The sequence below is a fragment of the Xenopus tropicalis genome, chromosome 4 (genome assembly GCF_000004195.4).
Source record: "Xenopus tropicalis strain Nigerian chromosome 4, UCB_Xtro_10.0, whole genome shotgun sequence".
Classification (NCBI taxonomy): Eukaryota; Metazoa; Chordata; class Amphibia; order Anura; family Pipidae; genus Xenopus; species Xenopus tropicalis.
In genome coordinates this window covers 136,758,600-136,781,566 of record NC_030680.2, presented here as the reverse complement: position 1 = coordinate 136,781,566, position 22,967 = coordinate 136,758,600, and the positions used below count along the sequence as shown (strand labels likewise).

At 46.6% G+C, this 22,967-nt stretch overlaps 2 protein-coding genes across 5 annotated transcripts; one reads left to right on the top strand and one right to left on the bottom strand.

The window, feature by feature from the left end:
- The first annotated feature begins 3,003 nt into the window (after positions 1-3,003).
- Positions 3,004-18,026, top strand: impdh2 (IMP (inosine 5'-monophosphate) dehydrogenase 2). 3 transcript variants are annotated; one of them, XM_012960932.3, is made up of 15 exons: positions 3,004-3,179; positions 5,871-5,919; positions 6,011-6,112; positions 6,270-6,344; positions 7,240-7,446; positions 8,296-8,383; positions 8,475-8,674; positions 8,880-8,970; positions 10,168-10,263; positions 11,577-11,648; positions 15,816-15,959; positions 16,269-16,413; positions 16,842-16,985; positions 17,167-17,250; positions 17,646-18,026. In XM_012960932.3, exons 1-15 carry the CDS (start codon positions 3,082-3,084, stop codon positions 17,665-17,667), a joined length of 1,617 nt encoding a protein of 538 aa, XP_012816386.1. In that variant the 5' UTR covers positions 3,004-3,081; the 3' UTR covers positions 17,668-18,026.
- ndufaf3 (NADH:ubiquinone oxidoreductase complex assembly factor 3) lies at positions 17,477-22,788 on the bottom strand. Of its 2 annotated transcripts, none has more exons than XM_012960866.3 (6): positions 22,704-22,788; positions 21,802-21,918; positions 20,340-20,532; positions 19,594-19,660; positions 19,051-19,151; positions 17,477-18,633 (listed from the first exon to the last, which is right to left on the bottom strand). In XM_012960866.3, exons 2-6 carry the CDS (start codon positions 21,891-21,893, stop codon positions 18,535-18,537), a joined length of 552 nt encoding a protein of 183 aa, XP_012816320.1. In that variant the 5' UTR covers positions 21,894-21,918; positions 22,704-22,788; the 3' UTR covers positions 17,477-18,534.
- Positions 22,789-22,967: the final 179 nt, after the last annotated feature.

The window sequence follows — 22,967 nt, the reverse complement described above, 5'->3', positions numbered from 1 at the left end:
AAGGGGGCAAGAGGGGGCACTTGCCCCCCCCCTGGAAAAGTAGCAAAAAAACCCTCAGTCGGACTTCTGACTTGCCGGCTGCAGCCAGGGCCGGAACTAGGGGTAGGCAGAGTAGGCTCCTGCCTAGGGCGCAATCACTTGGGGGCGCATATTAAAGGGAAAAAAAATTTTTTTTTTTTTTTTTAGTTTTAACAGTATTTACAGATTACCCAAACCCCCCTCTGGCATGATTAATTTTCTTTAAATGTCCCAGCAGCAGGAACCGAGCGGCGCGCACCTTCCCACCCTTCCCTATACTGGCGCTTACCTCCGTGCGCCTGTATGACACGCATGCGTATTGGGCACGCCCCCCCTACGCATGCGTGTCATTGAAACACAAGGCACCAGAAGGCGCTTGGGTGCGGCGGCGGTCGGTTCGGTTGTGCTGTGGGCTGGCTAAGTGAGCAGGACTGCTGGCCTTGGCTGACTGGGACCTGGGATTTCGAGACACTGCTGCTGCTGACACAGGTACAGATGCTGGGGGCGCAATATGAGGGATGGCTTGGCTGCTGGCACAGTACAGATGGGGGGCAATATGAGGGGGGCTTGGCTGCTGACACAGGTACAGATGCTGGGGGCGCAATATGAGGGGGGCTTGGCTGCTGGCACAGTACAGATGGGGGGCAATATGAGGGGGGCTTGGCTGCTGGGACAGTACAGATGGGGGGCAATATGAGGGGGGCTTGGATGCTGGCACAGTACAGATGGGGGGCAATATGAGGGGGGCTTGGCTGCTGGCACAGACAGTACAGATGCTGGGGCCTGGCAGGGGGCGCAATATGAGGGGGGCTTGGCTGCTGGCACAGTACAGATGGGGGGCAATATGAGGGGGGCTTGGCTGCTGGCACAGTACAGATGGGGGGCAATATGAGGGGGGCTTGGCTGCTGGCACAGGTACAGATGCTGGGGCCTGGGGGCGCAATATGAGGGGTGGCTTGGCTGCTGGCACAGGTACAGATGCTGGGGCCTGGGGGCACAATATGAGGGGTGGCTTGGCTGCTGGCACAGTACAGATGGGGGGCAATATGAGGGGGGCTTGGCTGCTGGCACAGGTACAGACGCTGGGGCCTGGGGGCACAATATGAGGGGTGGCTTGGCTGCTGGCACAGTACAGATGGGGGGCAATATGAGGGGTGGCTTGGCTGCTGACACAGGTACAGGTACAGATGGGAGGGCAATATGAGGGGTTGGCTGCTTCTGGCACAGTACAGATGGGGGCAATATGTTGGGTGCTGGCACAAATACATGGGGGCAATATGATGGCTGTTGGCACTGGTACATGGGGGCAATTGGGGGCTTTTTTTATGTGGCATGATAATGGCAGCTACCCATTTTTTAGTTCGATCTACTTGGGCCGTGGCTGGGCTTCGGGTGGGGCAATACATGTGACTGTGCTGTGACTGGGGCTGGTTGCTGCTGTGCTGGAACTGATTAGGGTTATGTGTGCTGTGACTAGGGGTGGGGTGGTGTTTCATGTGTGCTGTGATTATTTGGTTTTAAGTTTGGGCTGATGTGCTGCCTGTGACTGTTTTGTGTGATTTATTATAAAAAATTAAAAAATATACTTTAAAATGCAGAAATAAATGCCAGATTTGCCAAGATTTAATAAGAAGCTTTTTGATGTTTTTAATGTATGGAGCTAAATATTTTTTCACTAAATGGGCTGTTAATGAGAATTTAGTGTGCCTCAACTGTAAATCATCAGGCCATTCGTGTGACATTGACTATTTGTCCTAGGGCTGGGCTTCAGATCTCACTGTTTTGTTGCTTATCAATATGATGTTTGTGCCTTTATAATGTTGATGCCTCGTGGCTCTGGGTATCCTTTTTATGCCTGTCCTGCTCTGTGTTGTGTCTACCAGTCTGTGATGTAGATAGTGACAATTTGCAGTTGGTCTTGATTTTCTTTGTGATTTTTTCAATTATGTAGATTTTTGTTTAGCAGCTCTTCAAACATTTCCAGCAGCTATATGGGTGCTAGGGACTTAACCTAGCAACCAAGTAGTGTTTTGCGTGATAGACTTAAATATGTTAAAGTAACATTTAGACTTAGGGGCACATTTACTTACCCACGAACGGGCCGAATGCGTCCGATTGCGTTTTTTTCGTAATGTTCGGTATTTTGCGATTTTTTTTCGGAAATTGTCGCGACTTTTTCGTTACCAATACGATATGCGCGAAAAAACGCGAGTTTTTCGTAGCCATTCCGAAAGTTGCGCAAAATCTGCCGATTTTTTCTTAGCGTTAAAACTTGCGCGAAAAGTTGCGGTCTTTTCGTAGCGTTAAAACTTGCGTGAAACGTCGCGCCTTTTAAGTGTTAACGCTACCAAAAAGGTGCAACTTTTCGCGCAAGTTTTAACGCTACGAAAAAATCGGCAGATTTTGCGCAACTTTCGGAATGGCTACGAAAAACTCGCGATTTTTCGCGCAAATCGTATTGGTAACGAAAAAGTCGCGACAATTTCCGAAAAGTCGTAAAGGCGCCGAAAAAAATCGCAAAAAATACGAAAAAGTCGCAAAATGTTCGTTTTCAAATGGGAATTTTTCCAATTCGGTTCGGATTCGTGTCTTAGTAAATGTGCCCCTTAGTGTTCTGCTGTCTTCTGACCCCTTTATATGTGTGTTATGTGTATACTATGAGAATATATATATATATTTGTCTGTTGCAGGATGATGCTAGCTTACTTGCCCACCTTTGGAAAATTTTCTGCGGACGCCCATGGCTGCCATGCCAGTAACTGTATTACAAACTGGCGCAATTGTTGCGCTTTACACATTCCGTGCAGTAGAGAAGGCTTCCCCCCCTGCGCCCCATGGTATCTCCCGCTGGCACTGCCCATGTACAACACACACACAGGTACCAGTTCCTGCCGCTCTAAACACACGTGTTTGGGAGTAAGTCGCCTTGTTACGACGTCAAGGGGTGGCGCTTAGCGAGCCTATAAATGCGGGCAGCGCTGGGCACATTGGCCTCTTGCTTGGGAAGGCACAGAGGTGGCGGCAGGGCAGGCGGGGTGTGTTGGCGGCACTTTAGGTTCACACATGGCGGACTATCTGATCAGCGGAGGGACCAGCTATGTCCCGGATGATGGGCTGACTGCGCAGCAGCTCTTCGGGGCCGGAGACGGGCTCACCTACAAGTGAGTGACCGACACAGGGGGGACGCGCAGAGGGCGAAGCGCACAGACTGCAGCTCCAGCCCTGGGAATTGTAGTTCTGCATGTTGCCCCCAGCTTGATCATCTCTGCTCTACTAGGAGCCTGTATAGTGACCCACCGCACCTTCAGTCAGGTCACGTGTGCCACAGACCCGGGGGAAGGGTAGCATGGGGCGCAGGGAGTTATAGTTCAGGAGCAGCAGGAGAGTGAGAGGTTGGCTATTACTGATTTAAAGGGTAACTAAGCATGTGGGCGACCTTGATAGTACAGGACCTGTTTGTTTCCATATAATCCAGTGAATCCATATAGACTTCTTCATATCCCTCTTATATAGCCGCCCTATCACCCAAGGTACCAAGCTGTAATATAGGGACTGACCCATATGGGCCAGCGGATGAATTGGGGCCAGATTAACTCTTTATGGATCTCTGCCCTATAGTGACCGTGCCACTACCTGGGCCCTGAGGGCACTGACTGGTTTCAGTATGTTCAGTACAGAATGTATGGCCAGTATAGTGGGACCCCTGAATGCTTATGCTGTGGGACCCAGTAACTTCTAGCCACGCCGCTGCCTTAGCCCTGGGCAGAGTTTCATTCTGTACTGGTGTCAATGGTATCTGAGCAGCCAGGCGTTCCTTGGGTTACACAACTCCACCTGCAACCGGAGCGGCCAAATTAGGAGAGTGCTGGGTATTCATGTGAGTCTGCTGTTCAGAATGGACTTGGTAACATGAGTATGGCTTACACACACACACACACACACACCACAGGGGTTTTGCTGAACTAAAACTCCCCGCAACCCCCATGACTGCCAGTAAAAGCTGGGGCTTTGGTCAGTCAGTGGCCAGTGTCAGAAACTTTCTATTTTACCCCCACCTTATTGCTTTATAGTGTTATTCCCCCCCCCCCATACATACCAGGAGCTGCTGTGGTGCCCGGCAGTGTCCCTATGGGCACGCGGTGTAACTGGGAGGGCAGTGGAATGCTGGGAGATCCTGAAGGCAGTGAGAAGCAGGAACTAAGACCCGCCCCCTGGCACAGGGCTATTCTGTGTCCCTGGCACCCATTTGCCCTATGCATGGGGCACGGCTAAGCCACATACCGGCTATACATTTGTTTTGGTTTCAGTAATATGAAGCCTCAGCATTTTGTGCTTTCCTTTAGGAACCTACGTAACCTTTAAAGGGGTAGTTCACCTTTTAGTTAACTTCTAATGTTACAGAAATTCTAAGCAAGTTTTCAGTTGGTCTTTATTTTTTATAGTTTCTTAATTATTTACCTTCCTCTTCTGCCTCCTTCCAGCTTTCAAATGGGGGTCACTGACCCCAGCAGCCACAAAACTATAGCTCTGTGAGGTAACAATTATATTGTTATTGTTACTTTTTATTACTTATCTTCCTATTTAGACCCTCTATTATTCATACTTCAGTCACTCTCTCAAACCACTTCCTGGTTACTAAGGTAAATTGGACCCTAGCAACCAGATAACTGGGGAAATTCCAAACTGGAGAGCCGCAGAACAAAAAGTAAAAAAATTAAAAAAACTACCAATAATAATAAATGAAGACCAACTGCAAATCATCTCGGAATATCACTCTCATCCCACACCGTACAATATGTAGTTATGATACAACTACAGGGAAGCAGTGCCCTGTTACATAGTGCCCCTGTGTCCCCTATGCAGCATAATACAGAATGTATGGGAACAGCAGATACAACGCATAGTTTTAAAACCTGATTGGATCAGTCAGAAGGCCCTGCTCCTCCCCTTCCTGTGTGAGGGTGAATTCATTACAGCTATTTTGAAAGTGTTTTTTCTTGCCACAGCTGATTTCAGAGCTACAGCAGATAATTCTGCAGAATGGTCCCTGTTGTCCAAATTAATTAGAAATTTTTATGTTCAGGAATATTCTCCTCCCTTCATTTAGAGTATGTACTGCTCTGCCTGGGCTCAGCTGGCAAGCCTAAATAAAGAACATGGCTGCATTTTATACACCGACCTTACTGTACCAGCCCAGAGGTTCAGCAATGCTATATCCATAATAAGCAGCTCCCCCATCTCGGATCTTGTTAGGCTGTCTCTTGTGTGTCAGTGGCATTGCACGTGCTCAGTGTGCGCTGGGCAGCTGCGCAGGCAGAACATAAGCAGAAAGTGAAGCCACACCTACCATAGATGCTGAAGGTGATTATTAATAATTTCTGATGCAGAATTAACTGGTTTCCAGACTCCCATGAAACATAGCCTTATATTGTGTGTATATACAGTATATTGTGAGTGGGGCATCTTCACATAAACAGAACTTTACTGCCTGAAGGATTCACACGTGCTGATCCCTGGATAATCCTGTAATAACTTTCTGTACCAGGAAGGGATCCAACTTCCCTCTGTTCAGCCTTTTATTGGGCACGTTTGCCCCATCCCTTCAGCCTGTGTTCCTGGAAGAGTAAATATGGTCTCTGCTGCACCAGGACCTAAGAAACCCATAGGCCCATAGCAAGGCTTTTAATCCAGGGATTGCTTAATGAAGATCCACGTTGGGCAGGGGATAATAGAGATGCCTTATTATTATGTTCTAGATAATATTTCTAAGCTCAGTCAATATGTGTATAATATGGAGCAGTATATTTTTCCTTGAGTATAACCTATGGTTTCCTCTTCCTCCCGTATCCCAGTGACTTCCTCATCCTCCCGGGGTACATCGACTTCACAGCTGACCAAGTGGTGAGTGATTTCAGTCAGATTTAGATTTAAATATCATTTATAGCAGTCCGTGTCTGTGAAAATAACCCATTATACCTTGTCTTGTACCAAGGATCTCACCTCAGCCCTCACAAAGAAAATCACCTTAAAGACCCCGATGGTTTCCTCCCCCATGGATACGGTTACAGAAGCCAGTATGGCTATCGCAATGGCGGTGAGTGCTTTCAAATAGTGTTCTGGGATGCCCAGCCTGTGGCCTTCTGGTTTGAGGGTTGTTGTAGGGATCTGTAGTTCAGCAGTGCCTGGGAGCTCACTGGCTGGGCACGCCTATGGCAGAGGTGACTTATTCTGTTTTTGTCTCTTTTATTAAGTTAACGGGTGGAATTGGCATCATGCATCACAACTGCACCCCTGAATTCCAGGCCAACGAAGTACGGAAAGTAAAGGTGAGCAAAAAAAGCTTTCATTTGTCATCATGTAGTAGTTTGGGCTTTCATTCGTATTGGCAGTTTTACCCTGCCGATATCTTGCTTTTACCCCATGAGCTCTTCCCTGCTGCGCTGGCACCTTTGGCATAAATGGCCGATACAGGGCAGCATTCCTGGGCTTTACAGTCCTTGTCACCTATCGGTTTTACAATCTAAAGGAGCTGAGGAGGAATATAACAGAGTGTGGAGGTGCTGCCTGCACTGGCCATTTAACCCTTGTGTGACAGGCAGGCTGGCCAGCAGAGCAAGTTAGAGCTGCTGTAGGGAAAATATGATATTAGTTGTGTAAAACTGTTAATATCATGAATAATAAGTTAAAGGGAAACTCCACCCAAGTGCAACTTAAGTTTAAGTCAACTTCAGTTTGGCCAGATCTGAAAAAGGTCGAACCTTGGCTGAATCCCAAACCCTACATTTGTACATTCCTATTTTTAATGTACTAATATGGTTTGGAACAGTTCCCTAAGCCCCGCCCCCTGTTCCCCTGCTGATCAGCTGACTACTTTGTGACTCAAATAAAATGTAACAGTAGTCGACTGTCCTCAGCCTTCAGCCTGTATCCTCCCAATCCCACAATTCCCTGCACACATGATGCCAAGAAGGAAAGGAACATCACAGTGCAATGCATTGTGGGTTATGTAGTTCCTGCATGCTGTCTGTAAGCTGTGGAGAAGTTGTTAAAATTTGTAACATCAATGTTTTAGTCCCTCCTCCCCTGCCAGGATTTCAAATGATGCAGAAAGAGAAGAACTGTTTTGCAGCTGGATTTCAGCATATAAAATGGGATTTATTTATACTTTTTGAAGGAACAGGTTCCAGTGATAGGTATATTCTTCCACTTTTCTTTTTGCAGAAATACGAACAAGGGTTCATCACAGATCCAGTGGTGCTAAGTCCCAAACACAGAGTCCGAGATGTATTTGAGGCCAAGGCCCGGCATGGATTCTGTGGGATTCCCATCACTGAGAATGGCAAGATGGGCAGCAAGCTGGCGGGAATCATTTCATCCAGGGACATCGACTTCCTGAAATCCGAAGAGCACGACCTTGCACTCAGTGAGGTGAGCCAATGGGGGATCTGAATAATCAGTGTGGCAGCGCCAGTGAGCCAATGGGGGATCTGAATAATCAGTGTGGCAACACCGGTGAGCCAATGGGGGACCTGAATAATCAGTGTGGCAGCGCCAGTGAGCCAATGGGGGATCTGAATAATCAGTGTGGCAACACCGGTGAGCCAATGGGGGACCTGAATAATCAGTGTGGCAGCGCCAGTGAGCCAATGGGGGGACCTGAATAATCAGTGTGGCAGCGCCAGTGAGCCAATGGGGGACCTGAATAATCAGTGTGGCAGCGCCAGTGAGCCAATGGGGGACCTGAATAATCAGTGTGGCAACACCGGTGAGCCAATGGGGGACCTGAATAATCAGTGTGGCAACACCGGTGAGCCAATGGGGGACATGAATAATCAGTGTGGCAACACCGGTGAGCCAATGGGGGACCTGAATAATAAGTGTGGCAGCGCCAGTGAGCCAATGGGGGACCTGAATAATCAGTGTGGCAGCGCCGGTGAGCCAATAGGGGACCTGAATAATCCAGTGTGGCAGCGCCAGTGAGCCAATGGGGGACCTGAATAATCAGTGTGGCAGCGCCAGTGAGCCAATGGGGGACCTGAATAATCAGTGTGGCAGCGCCAGTGAGCCAATGGGGGACCTGAATAATCAGTGTGGCAGCGCCGGTGAGCCAATGGGGGACCTGACTAATCAGTGTGGCAACACCGGTGAGCCAATGGGGGACCTGAATAATCAGTGTGGCAACACCGGTGAGCCAGTGGGGGACCTGAGTAATCGGTGGTGCAGCGCCGGTGGGAAGTAGTGTCTGGCCAGTATAAGGAGCCTTTTTCCTTCATTTAGATAATGACCCGGAGAGAAGACCTTGTTGTAGCACCTGCTGGAGTGACGTTAAAGGAGGCCAATGAAATTTTACAGAGGAGTAAAAAAGGCAAGTATTTCCCATCATTCTCAGTGCCATTAGATTGGTGTGGTTCCTTTGCTGGGGGCAGGCAGTTTATTTCCATGTTTTCCTGTCACAGGCAAGTTGCCCATTGTTAATGGCAATGACGAGCTGGTGGCCATAATTGCTCGCACTGACCTGAAGAAGAACCGCGATTATCCACTGGCTTCCAAAGATGCAAAGAAACAGTTGCTATGCGGGGCGGCCATTGGTACCCACGAGGATGATAAATATCGGCTGGATCTGCTGGTGCAAGCCGGTGTGGATGCCGTGGTCCTTGTGAGTCCTACCTATATATACATGTCCCTGTATCTACGGCAGCAATATCCACTCTGCCCAACCCTATCAGTTGGGTCGTTATAGTGCAAGAGCCCGGGGGGCGCAGCAGTTTGGATATCTATTATAGGGGGAGGAAATATTGCAGGAATAGCCTCTTCCTCCTTGTGCTTCTCAGCTCACGTCTCCTCTCCTTATCTGCTTCCAGGATTCATCACAAGGAAATTCCATTTTCCAAATCAATATGATCAAGTTCATCAAGGAGAAGTACCAAGATCTTCAGGTGATCGCTGGCAACGGTAAGAACTGCTCCCCCCAAGCCTTTATGTTCTATAAAGAAAATACCAGTGTCAGACAGTAAACCTGCTATGCCTGATTATCTGGTTTGGCGTGCTACTTGCCCTTTAACTTCATGCTGTTGTAATGCTTCCCTCTTTAGAGGTCCTACCATGGGCTAAAGGGGCGAGCATTACGGCAGAGCCGGGAGCGACATGACTAATGAATGCATGAGCGAGCTCTGGGGGTATTAATAGGCCCCTGACACATGCTGGGAAGTGCGAATCCTGTTACCTTTGAGTGTCAGGAGCAAATGGTAAATCCAAAGAGACTAGAGGCTATTTTTATCTCTTTATAGTTGGGCACGGACATGTGCTGAGGGCACGGGAAACCAGAGACTTGTTGCTGTAAAATCATTCCCTTTATTGCAACATCAATACAAATGCATAGGCACCTCCCATAGAGCCCTGTGCTTTGACTGGATGGGACCGCTGGGAGGTTTTTTTTTATAGTTTTTAAATATTTAACTACCCCTTCTGCCTCCAGCTTTGGAACTGGGGTTCATTGGCCCCAGCAGGCAAAAAAATTACTCTGTAAGACTACAATTTTACTGTTACTGTTCATTATTATTCCTTATCTTTCTATGCAGGCCCTCTCCTCCCTCATTTGAACAACTGTCTGGTTGCCAGGGTAAATAAGACCCTAGCAACCAGATAGCTGCTGAAATACCAAACTGGAGAGCTGCAGCTGAACACAAAGCTAAAACAAAAAGCTCAAAATGAAGACCAATTGCAAATTGTCTCAAATAACAATGTCTACATCATACTAAAAGTTCATTTTAAAGGTGAACTACTTTAAAGTTGTACACTGCAGCTCCCCATCCAGCATCTAATTAGGGTCATCCCTTGAGTGCTGCTGGGACACAGTTCTCCTTGCTAGCTTTGTCCTTGTAACTCTATGGCGCCCCTGCTGGTCACAGCCCTCTAACTACAATTGGAAGAGACTGGTGCCCACAGCTTTGCTTTCAAACTCAGTGGTGCATAGGGAAGAAGCAGTTGGTGGCATTTTTGTGGTTGCTGCCATACAATGAGCCCATTGTGCCATAGCCCTATCCTTACTTATAATCTCCATGCATATCTATTCTAGTTCCTTGCTCCCTCTCTGTCTATTTGCCTTTTTTACCTGAAGGTTTTTGTTCTCTTCTCCTCCTCCTCCTCCAGTCGTGACTGCTGCTCAAGCGAAGAATCTGATTGACGCAGGGGCTGATGCGCTGAGAGTGGGAATGGGGAGCGGCTCAATTTGTATCACGCAGGAAGGTAATGCATTTTGTTATATGGCCAGGGGCCCCCAACTGTCTCCTGTAGGTTAAATATGCCCCAGATTGAGAACCCAACAATTCTGTATGTACAGACTGCCCAGTCACCATGGTAGTGTTCCTATAGCTGTATAGAGGCATGCTGGGGAAACTTTTGTAAAAGAAAGCCGAAAACTGATTGGTTATAGGCATATAGAGATAATGAGCCCCTCCCTGTGTATGGCTAAAGTTTACAGATAGTTATAAGCTCATTATTAAAAGGGCAGTTAATTTGATTACTATTCCTATCTGCCCCCCCACAATTGCTTTGAACTGCTTCTGTGTTCTGCACTACTCCATCTTGTTTGGGAACCAAAGCTCCCAAAATCCTTTGTAATATAGGTTCACCATCTTAGTCACTCATACGCAGGCATGGCCTGAACAAGCATGCTGGGAGTTGTTGGCCTTCAGATCTAGGAGGACCTGTGCAAAGTGAAGCTAATGGTATCCCACTGGGTAGAGAAAAATGAAAATCCTTTTCTGAATCTTATGGTGGGCATCTTACAAAGTGGGCACTACAAGGAAATTTGTGGAAGAAAAGCCACCTCTGTGCTTAGCATAACTAGGGTGGTGCTGAGGTGTAGCCAGACCTGTAATCTACAGCAGCCAATCCGCCGTTAGCTTTTTTTGTCATAGTGCTGTTAGAGCAATGAAAGCTAACACCTAATTGGTTGCTGTGGAACATGAAACAGAAGGGCCACAGCATTCAGCACTGGCCTAATGCAAGTCACACACTGTCCCAAAACTAGGGAAGTTTGCTGTTGGGACTCCTCACACACATACGCCATTAGGAGTCCAAGACTTCCCAGACAAATATATTTTGCAACTGATCATACTTAAGGGTGAAGGCACACAGAGCTTCTTAGTAGCAGCTACTTGTCATGGCTACTATGCCAGAAAATATCCTGCTATAGATAATACTGAGAATTGCCTCTACTAAAACACACATATGGACGGTTATCAGTAAATGAACGGTACTGTCTATTTTAGTAGACGTGACAAGTAGCTGCTACTAGTAGGTAAGTGTGTCTTCACCCTAAACAGAAATAAAGGCAAAGTTTGCACAGGCCTGTGTGGGTACAGGGCTTGGCTAAACCTTGGCCATGTTAGTAACCAAGCCAGTTGGTTATGTTACAGGATCTTTCTGCAAATGGGAGCCCAGGTGCAAGGTGTAGCTGCTTTCCCTGTGTGTGTATATACAGTATATAGCGTGTATATATGAAGCATTGCCGGAGATGGTCTTTGCCAATGAACTTGTTTTTCTTCCCTGTTTAGCTGCTCCTCTGATCCCTCCAGACCTAAAGTCTCACAGCCCCAAATGCCCCTCTATTGTGACAGGCACTTATAGTAAGTCACATGTCCCCTTCCCACACCCTGAGCCGGAGGAATCGGCTGCACATTGCCCTGCTTGACTTGATTTGGTAGTTGTAGAATGCACTTGGGGTTCTGTGGCTTTGGGTAACTGGGTCTGGGGTTCTGGGCTTGGGAGTCCTTTGTGAAAGCAGGGTTCTGCCTATGTCTTCCTTCCATAGATCTGATCAGTCCCACTGCATTCTGTAACTTTGCCGTGGCAATTTCATTTACAATTCTAATTGCTTCAAAGGTTAATTGTATCTGCCATTCATGCTTCTCTGCTAGGCAAATCACTACCCATAGACTTCAATGGGTCAGAACAATTTCAAGGCACTCCTCGTCTAGTCTGTGAAAAATGTTTTATATTTTATTTGCCAAGACAAAGAAAATATGGTAGTAACCTAAGTGATGGTTTGTTTAATGGGCAACTATACCTCCCTTTTGTTTTAGTTGCCACTATTTTATGATCATGCAGGCTGCCATCTTCCTTCCTGTCCCCCCTAGCCCTCCTTACTGTGTTATAATTCCTTTACAAGAGGAGCTGAAAATGTACTGTACTGGGTTTAATAGCAAAACAGACTGCTGTTTGGTGGCTGTGAGAGGTGCCTGAGTGCCTCTTAAGGTTGCCCCCCCCACCCATCATTTAACTATGCACCAGTTTAGTCCATTGGTCCACACTCATTGGTCAAAAGTTGTTTATTTTCACCTCCGTTTTAAGATTCTTCAAACTCTGTTTTCCAACAAAAAAGACTTTGGTCAATCATAATTTTTAACAGAGCCCTTGAACCCTGCTTTTAAGGTGTGTGTATGATGTAACCATGAAGGCACTTGGACCTGGGCCCTCCAGATATTGGATAGCTCAGCCCAGCTTTGCCACAGGCCAGGGATCTCCATTACCCATGACTCTTATCAGCTGTCGGGCTACAACCCCTGGTTACTAGGGGCTACAACCCCTGGTTACTAGGGGCTACAACCCCTGGTTACTAGGGGCTACAACCCCTGGTTACTAGGGGCTACAACCCCTGGTTACTAGGGGCCACAGACAGTTGTAGATTCACAGCTGAAGGGCTGGGAGTTGGAGATCCCTTCCGGAAAGGGGGAAACAAAGAGTCGGTCTCAGAGCTTGCTATAAATGTCTCTTTCTGTGACCTTCATCCTAATTCTAATCGGTGTGGGCCTCCTGTTTGTAGTTCTCATTGGTAGGCGAGACCTTCTCTTTTCTGCCTGCACCGACTGACACTTCATGGCTTGGGTTCCCTTGTGGGGAGGACATGTGAATAGACCTATCACTGCCTTGTGTTTGTGTGTTCCTGCCTGCCCACATGTTTGGAACACTAAAATCCCACCCGACATATGATATCCATAGGTTTTCTCTTTGCACCTGATGTACTAATCCTGCATGTGTTCATTCCACTGCTTCTATCATGGAAGGAGATAAAGCCCAATCTCACGTATTCCTAGTCTCTAGGTCATTGGTTGCATCCAAAAAAAGGGACTTGGTGGGAATGTCTTATTTTCCCCCTAAATGTGTTTAATGTAAATGGCCTTGTTTCTGAGGTGATAGTATTCACATTGTTCTTTCTAAACGTGAGTCTGAAAATTCATGCACTTGGGAAAATTACTGTTTCTGGGATGGCCCTGTGACTTGTGCAGCCCCATGACGGCTCTAATTCACAAGAGATTGGTAGGCCCTGTGACTTGTGCAGCCCCATGAAGGCTCTAATTCACAAGAGATTGGTAGGCCCTGTGACTTGTTCAGCCTCATGACGGCTCTAATTCACAAGAGATTGGTAGGCCCTGTGACTTGTTCAGCCTCATGACGGCTCTAATTCACAAGAGATTGGTAGGCCCTGTGACTTGTGCAGCCCCATGACGGCTCTAATTCACAAGAGATTGGTAGGCCCTGTGAATGTTCCTGTGCTTGAGAGAGTGCTTCAGCCTTGTGGAGGTTATAATGCTCTGATAATAGAATGGTATGGCCTGTAAATGTTTCAGTGTTTGATAGAATGGTACAGCCCCAAAAGGAACCTGACCGTAAAATAGTATGGCCCTGCAAATGTTTCTATGCTTGAAATGGTGCAGCTCCTGAAGGTTCGAATACCCTGACAATGAAATGGTATGGCCCTGCTATGAATGTCTCTGTGCTTGACAGATGGTGCAGCCCCATTGATTTTCCAATGCAGGGATCCCCAACCTTTTAAACCCATGAGACACATTCTAATGGAAAAAGTTCTGTGGGTGCCAAATAAGAGCTATGATTGGTTATTTGGTAGCCCCTGTGTGGACTGGCAGCCTACAGGAGGCACTTTTGGGCATTAAACTGGGTTTTATGCAACTTAAACCTGCTTTCAAGCCACAAATTCAAAAATAAGCACCTGCTTTGGGGCCACTGGGAGCAACATCCAAGGAGAAACGTGTTGCTCCTGAGCCACTGGTTGGGGATCACTGTTCTAATGCTTTGACAATAGCATGTTATGGCTTTGTGAATGGGTCTATGCTTGGCAGAATGGTACAGCCCCTGAAGGTTCTAATACCCTGGCAATAAAATGGTATGGCCCTGTCATTATTTCTATGTTTGACACAATGGTGCAGCCCAAAGAAGGTTTAAATGCTCTGACAATTAAAACGGTATGGCCTGTGAATGTTTCTATGCCTGATGGAATGGTACAGACCCTGAAGGTCCTAATAACCTAACAATAAAATGGTATGGCCCTGTGAATGTTACTATGCCTGACAGAATGGTACAGACCTATGAATGGGGATTGGTTTACTTCTGTGAAGTAACTGAACAACATTGGCCACAATAATAATGAAGCACAGGTGTCTGTAGGTGGGAATATAAGCAACGGTGCGATGTTGCCCAGTTCTGGAGCTATTACCCCTGATTGCTTTATCACACACTGCACTTGGGATGGACTGTCAGTTTAGTTGGGTTCTGTATGGTGAATGGACTTGCTGTTTAGTTAGTCGTGACTCAGGTGATGTGGCGCTGTGCAAATCATAATATGTAGCAGCCCAGTAACCATATATACTCGAGTATAAGCCGAGGTACCTAATTTAACAAAACTGGAAAAACCTATAGACTCGGGTATAAGCCTAGGGTGGGAAATGCAGCAGCTACTGCTAAGTTTCAATAATCAAAATAAATTCCAATAAAATTACATTAATTGAGGCATCAGTGGGGTATATGTTTTTAAATATTTATTTCAAAGGAAAACCGTAAACTAGCTCTGTAAGTGGAGAAGAGGGTCCCTTGGCTCAATCAGCAACCAAGTTAAACACAGAGTTAAAATCCTTCAAAACTATATATAGTTTATATAGAATATAGGTGCAATGTCTAGTGCAGAATGGGACAGGCGAGGATGGTAGATGAAGATGAATTTGGGAGTGGGCCAGGGCACTGGAGGGTCTGGACGCGGGGGGCCTAATTTGCACACAAAGGACAGAGGGTGCTAGTCTGGAGGGACCCATGGCACCCGACTCGAGTATAAGCCCACATTTTGGGCGCTGAAAAACTAGGCTTACACTAGAGTATATACAGTATTAGTGCATGTAGGAAGGCTGGCTATATATATTAAAGCAGTGATGCCAAACAAATAGTTCTAAAGGGCAAGGGTCAGGCTGGGGGCCCCTTAGTGGGACATGTCCAGCCCAGCGTTGCCCGGTCCCTGGCTCACTAAGCTGCTTTCTACTCTTGTGAGCAGAGGAGCCATGCTAAGAGCAAGTTATATCCCTGCTCACATCACTGCCTGGCATTTGAATCTATTGCTCACATACTGTATAGAGACTTACAGTACATGCCATTAGGTTGGGCCTGGGGGAAGCTCGCTGGAAAGGGATACCCAGTGTGTGGCTGAGTGGGACCACTGACTGACATGGAACCAAAACATAAGTGTGCCTTTAACCACTGGATATATCCCCTCCCAAATATGAACTGTGACATTCCCATAATCCTCTGTTTGACGGGAGGGCAGCCAGGGAGCATTTGGCTCAGTTGCTGCTGAACCTGCACAACTGGCTGCAGTTAAATTTCCACAATGGAACTTGTTCATCATAATAACCCCGTGTCTCCAGCATGCGTGGCTTGTGGCATGTTCCACAGGAACTTATTGCGGGGGGCATACTCTCATGTTAGTTTCCATGCTTGTGTCCCTGCAACAGTGCTGGCGTGTGGGAGGCCTCAGGCCACAGCGGTGTACAAAGTGTCTGAGTATGCGAGGAGGTTTGGCGTTCCCGTAATTGCCGATGGCGGCATACAGACTGTCGGACACATTGCAAAGGCCTTGGCACTGGGCGCTTCCACAGGTAAGCTTTACTCTGCTCTTTTATAACAATTGGCACGGGCCCAGTAGCAGAGATGCTGGGAACTTTTGAATCTAGAAAATAAGACACAGCTCCTAGTGTTGCTTCTGGAGGGTTGCAGGGAATAAGTCCAGTATATAAGTGCTGCAGGCTGGACAGGATATTGCAGCCTCTATTATTGCACCACGGGTTTTATTACAAGGAAACAGGCACATAATGCCCCATTGCCCAACTCTCCCCCCATCCCCTTATAGTTTGCCAGGGGCATCAGTAAATGGGTAGTTAATAACCTGCTGCACATTCTTCTTTTAGTCATGATGGGCTCCCTACTGGCAGCCACCACAGAGGCCCCGGGGGAGTACTTCTTCTCAGATGGCATAAGGTTAAAGAAGTACCGAGGCATGGGCTCTCTGGATGCCATGGACAAGAACGTCAGCAGCCAGAAGAGATACTTCAGGTGAGGCCCTGACTTGTGCAGTGGGTGCCTGTGTTATTCAGCAGAGGCCAGGAGGCTGTTAGGCTTACAGAGAAAGTAAAGTTGTAAGAGTGCTAGCTCCATCCCAAGGTGAGCATCTACTGAAATGGGGCAAGTTTGCCTGTAGGCAGTAACCCATAGCAACCAATCAGTAATTGTTCTCTTTCCAGTTGGCTGAAAAAAAAGCCAATGATTATAACAGTTTGATTGGTTGCCATGGGTTACTGCCCACAGGCAAATTTACCCAGTGTTGATAAATGATCCCTCTATCTTTAGTTATTGCATGAATGCCTTTTACTCTGAATCTGCGTGAAAACACTGTAGGTGTATGTAAATATCCCAGCCAATAGCTGCATGATCATGTGACCAACATTGTATTTTATTGTTTTCTTTCTTTCCTTTTCCAATAGCGAGGCGGATAAGATTAAGGTTGCGCAGGGCGTGTCTGGGGCTGTCCAGGACAAGGGATCCATTCACAAGTTTATTCCATATTTAATTGCTGGAATCCAGCATTCGTGCCAGGACATTGGTGCCAAGAGCCTAACGCAAGTCAGGTAAGAGCAGTCAGCCCTGGCAGTAAATATTCCGGTACATCCGAGCTGTCTGGGCAAGTTACCTGCTGCATTCACTCCCCACTCTGGATACAATGCCATTATAGGGATAAGGGGTTCTGGGATTTGTAGTTCTGCTGCTCTGCACAGTGAGAGGATAGATGGATTGTGGTTTCTCTTGCAGGGCCATGATGTATTCAGGAGAACTCAAGTTTGAGAAGAGGACCATGTCTGCCCAGGTGGAAGGAGGAGTGCATGGACTACACTCGTAAGGATTCATTTTATTCCACAGCACCCCTTGTACAGCAAATAATGCTAGAGAATAGGAGGAGAGCTGGCAGCCTGACCCCCCCAACCCCACTGGATAGTACGTTGCTCCCCTGTAGCCAGTTACAAGGGAGCTCATTGACTGTTTGGATATCAGTTGCTATAAATGGATAGGTTAGTTTACCTCTGAACAAGTCAGCTCTCCTCTAGCCAAGACTCCAATTCCCACAATGCTTTGCATGTTCTGTAACAGACTTAAGAAGGAAAACACAAGTGTGCAAGGCATTGTGGGAATTGGAGGAGAAAATAGTAAAGGACAGACAAACTGCTTTCTATTGCCGTGTTATTTACAAAGAACTGAGACATTGTTCTAAACCTTCCCCATTTCTGCCGTAGGTACGAGAAGCGACTATTCTAAAGCCACCGGTGCCGCCATCCATTTGCCTGATGCCGCCATGCCCCTACAGCAGAAACTGTGCCTGCCGACATACTGCATGTGCTTGCCGTATGGATCACCACGGGCTGCCTTAGCCACATCTGCCTGACTTCATGCCAAGGACTGTTAGACGCACAGGGGCATGGGCATCCCACCCTTTGCTTTACAGAGGGCTTCCAATAAAGAAGGTGCCTGCCGCTGCCCGAGCATGCCTCACACCCAAGCCCTTATCCTGTGTAACCGCCACATGAGTTTCATCTCACAGAATGGAAAAGCTGAATGATTACCATTTTTTATGTCCCATTTGACTGCAAATAAACACTGAAACATGTATAAATTAATATTAATGGATGACTCTTTTACTTATAAAATAGAATACATTATGGGAACTTAACAGATGCCTTTAGCTTTTTGTTGCAAAATACTAAGGGGCAACTTGCAGCCCACCAGAGGTGATTACAACTTACAGAATCCCAGTGACAGTGCTGGGAGTTGTTGTTCAGAAAAAATGGAGGATGACTGCTTGTCCACCATTCTGTGAGGTACACATGTTCCTGAATTTACAAACAGTAAAAAGAGACCATATCATGGGGTTCTTCACTCGCGTATGTGTAAATGCTGCAAAATTAAATTGTTACTCGGGTTTCCCCTTTAAGCTTGAGGAGTGAAAGAGAAACCGAGGCATATGGTGCATAAAGTTAGTCATAACACAACGAGTCCTTGCTCCATAGGTATCAATACCCTGTGTCAAACTGGCATCCCTGCTTGTCCATTCATACACCCAGAAACCCCAGCAAGGCTTCCACTGGTACCAGTCCATGTAATGAGCCCAGATTAGCAGTCCGGTTGCTACAACGGATCCTTGGGAACCAGCTGGGGAGGGATAAGAGCAGCTGCTGTGATTCGTCTTTCACTTACAAGGAAGTTAAAGGTTGCACAAGCGTTGGCCTGCAGGAGACAAATTCTATTATTATTATAATGATGTAAGTCAGGCCGGGTGTAGATTTATATGGGCTCTGTTTTAGACTCTGCGTTTAGTATGAGGAACTGTACCAAACATATTAAAGGAAAATGCACGGTTAATACACTGGGGCGAGGCAATATGTTAGGGGTCCCTCAGTGAATTAAGGCTCATACAGACTGGTGTCTTGCTGTACTTACAGGTGCATGTAAGCGCCGAATACATGTTGCGGTCCACTAGCATTTACATGCACCTGTGTGAGTACAGCATGATAGGGAAGAATGTGCTGCATCAGGACCACAGGAACAGACACTTGGCGAATTATCAGTTTCACCAGCCCATAGACTCTAGTCCCACAGCACACGATATTCACACATCCAAAATAAACCACCATGGCTACTCACCGTATCCTGCACCTCTACAGCGACCCCTTTCTGTCTCATGAATTTTAGGATGTTGGGGTCCAGCCTCTCCACTCTGTCACCTGTTCCCACAACTAGGATTTCTAACAGAGAAAGCAGAAGCAGATAAGAACCTGGAACACACTGATGCGCTCATTCTGTGGGGGTGGGAAATAAAAACATATACCTTATACAAGGCATGCTATATATAAGCAAAACAACTCCCCACATCTGCCTAACTGCTCCATCATTTGCATATGAAACAGCATGGGGGTGTTATTGGGCAAATGTACAATTCAACAAATACACCAAAATGCACAAATTGTATGTGTAGTGGCATCAGGAGAAGTTTGGAGTATAGGGTTTCTTGATTCTTTCATGAATGGGCCATTCCCCCGTAGATTAGGCCTGGGATTCAAAATAGGCCCTGGCATTACAAGTACACAAAGACCCAAACAACCCCAGAGAGCTGGAGTATATAAGAAAGGTGCTATTTCACTGGACCAGTCTAAGCAACCTGTCAGACAGAAGGATGCAAATAATTACCTATCCTGGGAGACAGCATGTGAAACAATGACAGACTCTCCAAGTTGATATCTTTGTAAGACCCGACCTATAAAAAGGAAACAGTTAGTTAGATACGGAGAGATTATAAATAACTGCGTTTGTAAACCCCCACCCCTATATACATAACCAGGGAAACGGAGTCGGACAGGGTTTGAAGATGCACTAAATTATATTACAATTACCTCCAAACCCTGTCAGACCCCTATTTTGGCTCACAGCTGTATAGAAAGTGATCTTAAAAAAAAAAAAAAAGTATGTGCCCCCTGCTGGAATTCTCATATAATTACATATTTGTCACACTGAATGCTTTCTGATCTATACACTATAAACATTGGACAAAGGGAACCTGAGAGAACAGTTTCAGTTCCAGACTGTAGTTGAATTAATCACACTGGGGGTCATGTAATAAAAGGCACTAAGTTTGCCCAGGAGCAGTAACCCATAGCAACCAATCAGCAAGTAGAAGTTACCTGTTTAAAAGCAAACATCTTATTGGTTGCTATGGGTTACTACTCCAAGAAAAACTTAGTGCCTCTTATTACATATGGGGGAGTGTGTCTAAAGGTATGTTACTTCCCAGTTTAATCCCCCAACCTGCTCACACATACTGTAACCTCAAAATAATCCCTCCAGGACAATGCATGCATACTGGATAGTCATTTGCACAGTGCAAGCAGTTTGGGAGGACAGCTGGTCACACTGGGATGAAGCAAATTCCCACTCACGTTCCACTGCAGGATGGCCTTCGGAATGACAGCACACGGGCCCACTACTTTGTCCCCATTAATAATGAACCCCTGTGAGCTGTAAGTCTCAATAAACATGAACTCCGCAGAGTCTCTCTCTAGGCGGGTAACAGTGGTTCTCTGATAGAGTTCGTCGTCTGTTGGAGCAAGGCGGTGAGACCGGCATGGCTGCCTGCAAGCAAAGTAGAGTCACCAGATTAAGGGCAATTGGTATAACAATCTGGAGGAATGCACGTTGCCCATATATACATTTGAATGGAATATCACCCACCATCATACTGCACTGTATCATAAGAAACTTCTAGAAGTGATCATTATTTACCGCTGGGTCACTTAGGGACATATACTTTCCCACCTACAATCAAATAATACTTTGTGATATACTGTAGACTCAGTGCTTTCCCTGGGGCAGCACTGAGAATCTGCTATATAACCCAAAATCCTGCTTTGGTGGTCTCCAAGTGACTCCTGTTCCTACAGCAGAAAGGCCCGGACTGGCAATCTGTGGGTTCTGGCAAATGCCAGAGGGGCTGCTGTAAGATGCCATAGACACTCACTATTTATTGGGCTGGGGGCGGGCTGTTTGGGCCTATGTGTACTTGGAATGCCAGGGCCTATTTTGAACCTCAGTCTGGGCCTGATCTGAGCCATAATGTATTATCATTCCTATAAAGTTGATACTTACTGTTTTACGGAGGTTTTTTATTTATTTATTAGATAACTGTGAGCATCTGTAACCGAGCATAAGCAATTTCCCTTTGGGATTAATAAAGTTATTTGAATCTTGAATTAGGCACAAAAAACTGCGTCACATGAGCAAACGCTGCCCCAGTCTAGTAACCCATATTGAAATATCACACATTTGCACTGCACTAGCCCTGGGAAACAAAATGGTGCTTCTTTGCTATAGGTCCCTATACATGGGCTGATTGTAGCTGCTGATATCGATCCTTTGGACTGATTCGGCAGCTTATCAGCCCGTGTAGGAGCAGAAACGACCCGATCGATACCTGGCCTGAAATTGGCCAGATAATGATCGGGCAGGTTAAAAGATTCAGTCGAACCGACTGCCCCATTGCCACCATTATTAGCCTATATGTTCCCCGATATCGTCCACCCGTAGGTGGGGATATCAGGTGAAGATCAGAGCAAAGCGAGTGAATCTTCACGTGTATGGGCACCTTAAGACACAACCTGAACCATTAAACTGCATTTTTTTGCAGCAACACATTGTATGCATTTGTTACTTACTGTGGCATTTAAAAACACTGAGCAAATTTGCACCTGGGCAGTATCCCATGACCACCAATCAGAAGTTTGCGTTTCGTGTTCTCCCTGCAGCTGGCTGGAAAAATCTAATGACAGATTGGTTGCTATGGGTTACTGCCCTGGTGCAAATGTGCCATGTGTGTATGAATGAGCCCCACTGTGCCATACTTACTGTGTGTGTGATTGGAGAGCAGATGCAAAGAGCTTGCAGTGAGGGGCCAGAGAGCGCAGAGACTGAAGCCTGAGTGCTGCTGAGAGAGCCATAGCAGTCTGTTGGGATCACAGAGGCCTGTGAATAAAAGCAGTTCATACATTAATCACACAACCTGGCAGGGACAACGGGAGAAATCTATTATATATAGGAGCAGGTCTGTATACATTGCAGTTTTCCTTTGTAACTCATCCCATTACATTGAGGAGGGAGTAAAACAACCCAACAATCATCTTGTAACTCATTATAATGAAAAAGAAATAGAATTTGTACTTTTTGTTAAGGTAATAAAATAGGAAGAATGCAAGTGTCAGTTCAATGTATCCTGTTTGTGCTGACAAAGCTGAATGTGTGTGTATTGTGCCCCTATAATGCCATGAGTTGGCACAGCCATATAACTTGCAGCTGGGATTCCCTGTGCCAGAGCCAAGGGCAGGGCTGAGTGGCCAGAGGGCACATCCCTGAGGAATCACTGAATGGCTTGGCCTGTACCCCTGGCTATGTAGCTGTATGGCGGTATAACCCCAGTCTCATCTGGAGCTATATTCACAATAAATTAGGGGTGTCCATTTTGCAGAAAAGTGTTGCTGAACTATAGTTGAATTAAGGCTTTTGGAGGATCCTGGGAGTCATAGTTTACATCACTCATGGCTGTGCCCCCTATAAACCTTGGGACCCAGGGTAAATACTCATTCTGTCCCACCCTACACCCGTTCCTCCCCTAGACTAGGATCCCTACACCGTGTATCACAGACCCGGCCACACACCCCAGCGATAACCTACCGGAGAGAAGCAATGCCACAGTCTCACAGTGTATTCATGCCCTTGTACATACAGCATGGCCGCCCGGCACCGATACCTACCATAGAGACCGGCCTTTACTCCCGCATCACTTCATACAGCGCCCCATCTAGTGGCCAGTTAGTGTGCCTGCATTATAAGTAGGATGTTATGGGAATTGCTGCGGGACGCACTGGTTGCTGTAAGGGCGGGAAGTTTGTGTTGTGAAAACATATTTCTTTAGGAATCTTAAAGGGGACCGTCCCATCACGGCTGTACACACCAAATATGGCTCAGTTATATGGCTGATTCTGACTGGACCCACCAGTCTAGGCCCCAAATGGCAA

Excerpts from the sequence above, each read along its gene's own strand:
- impdh2 (XM_012960932.3), top strand. The coding sequence starts at position 3,082 with ATGGCGGACTATCTGATCAGCGGAGGGACCAGCTATGTCCCGGATGAT. Across the intron at positions 5,920-6,010 it reads ACTTCACAGCTGACCAAGTG|GATCTCACCTCAGCCCTCAC; the intron begins GTGAGTGATTTC and ends TCTTGTACCAAG. Across the intron at positions 11,649-15,815 it reads TATTGTGACAGGCACTTATA|TGCTGGCGTGTGGGAGGCCT; the intron begins GTAAGTCACATG and ends TCCCTGCAACAG.
- ndufaf3 (XM_012960866.3), bottom strand. The coding sequence starts at position 21,893 with ATGGCTCTCTCAGCAGCACTCAGGCTTCAGTCTCTGCGCTCTCTGGCC. Across the intron at positions 20,533-21,801 it reads GCTCTCCAATCACACACACA|GCAGCCATGCCGGTCTCACC; the intron begins GTAAGTATGGCA and ends CTTTGCTTGCAG. Across the intron at positions 18,634-19,050 it reads CTGTAGAGGTGCAGGATACG|GCCAACGCTTGTGCAACCTT; the intron begins GTGAGTAGCCAT and ends TGTCTCCTGCAG.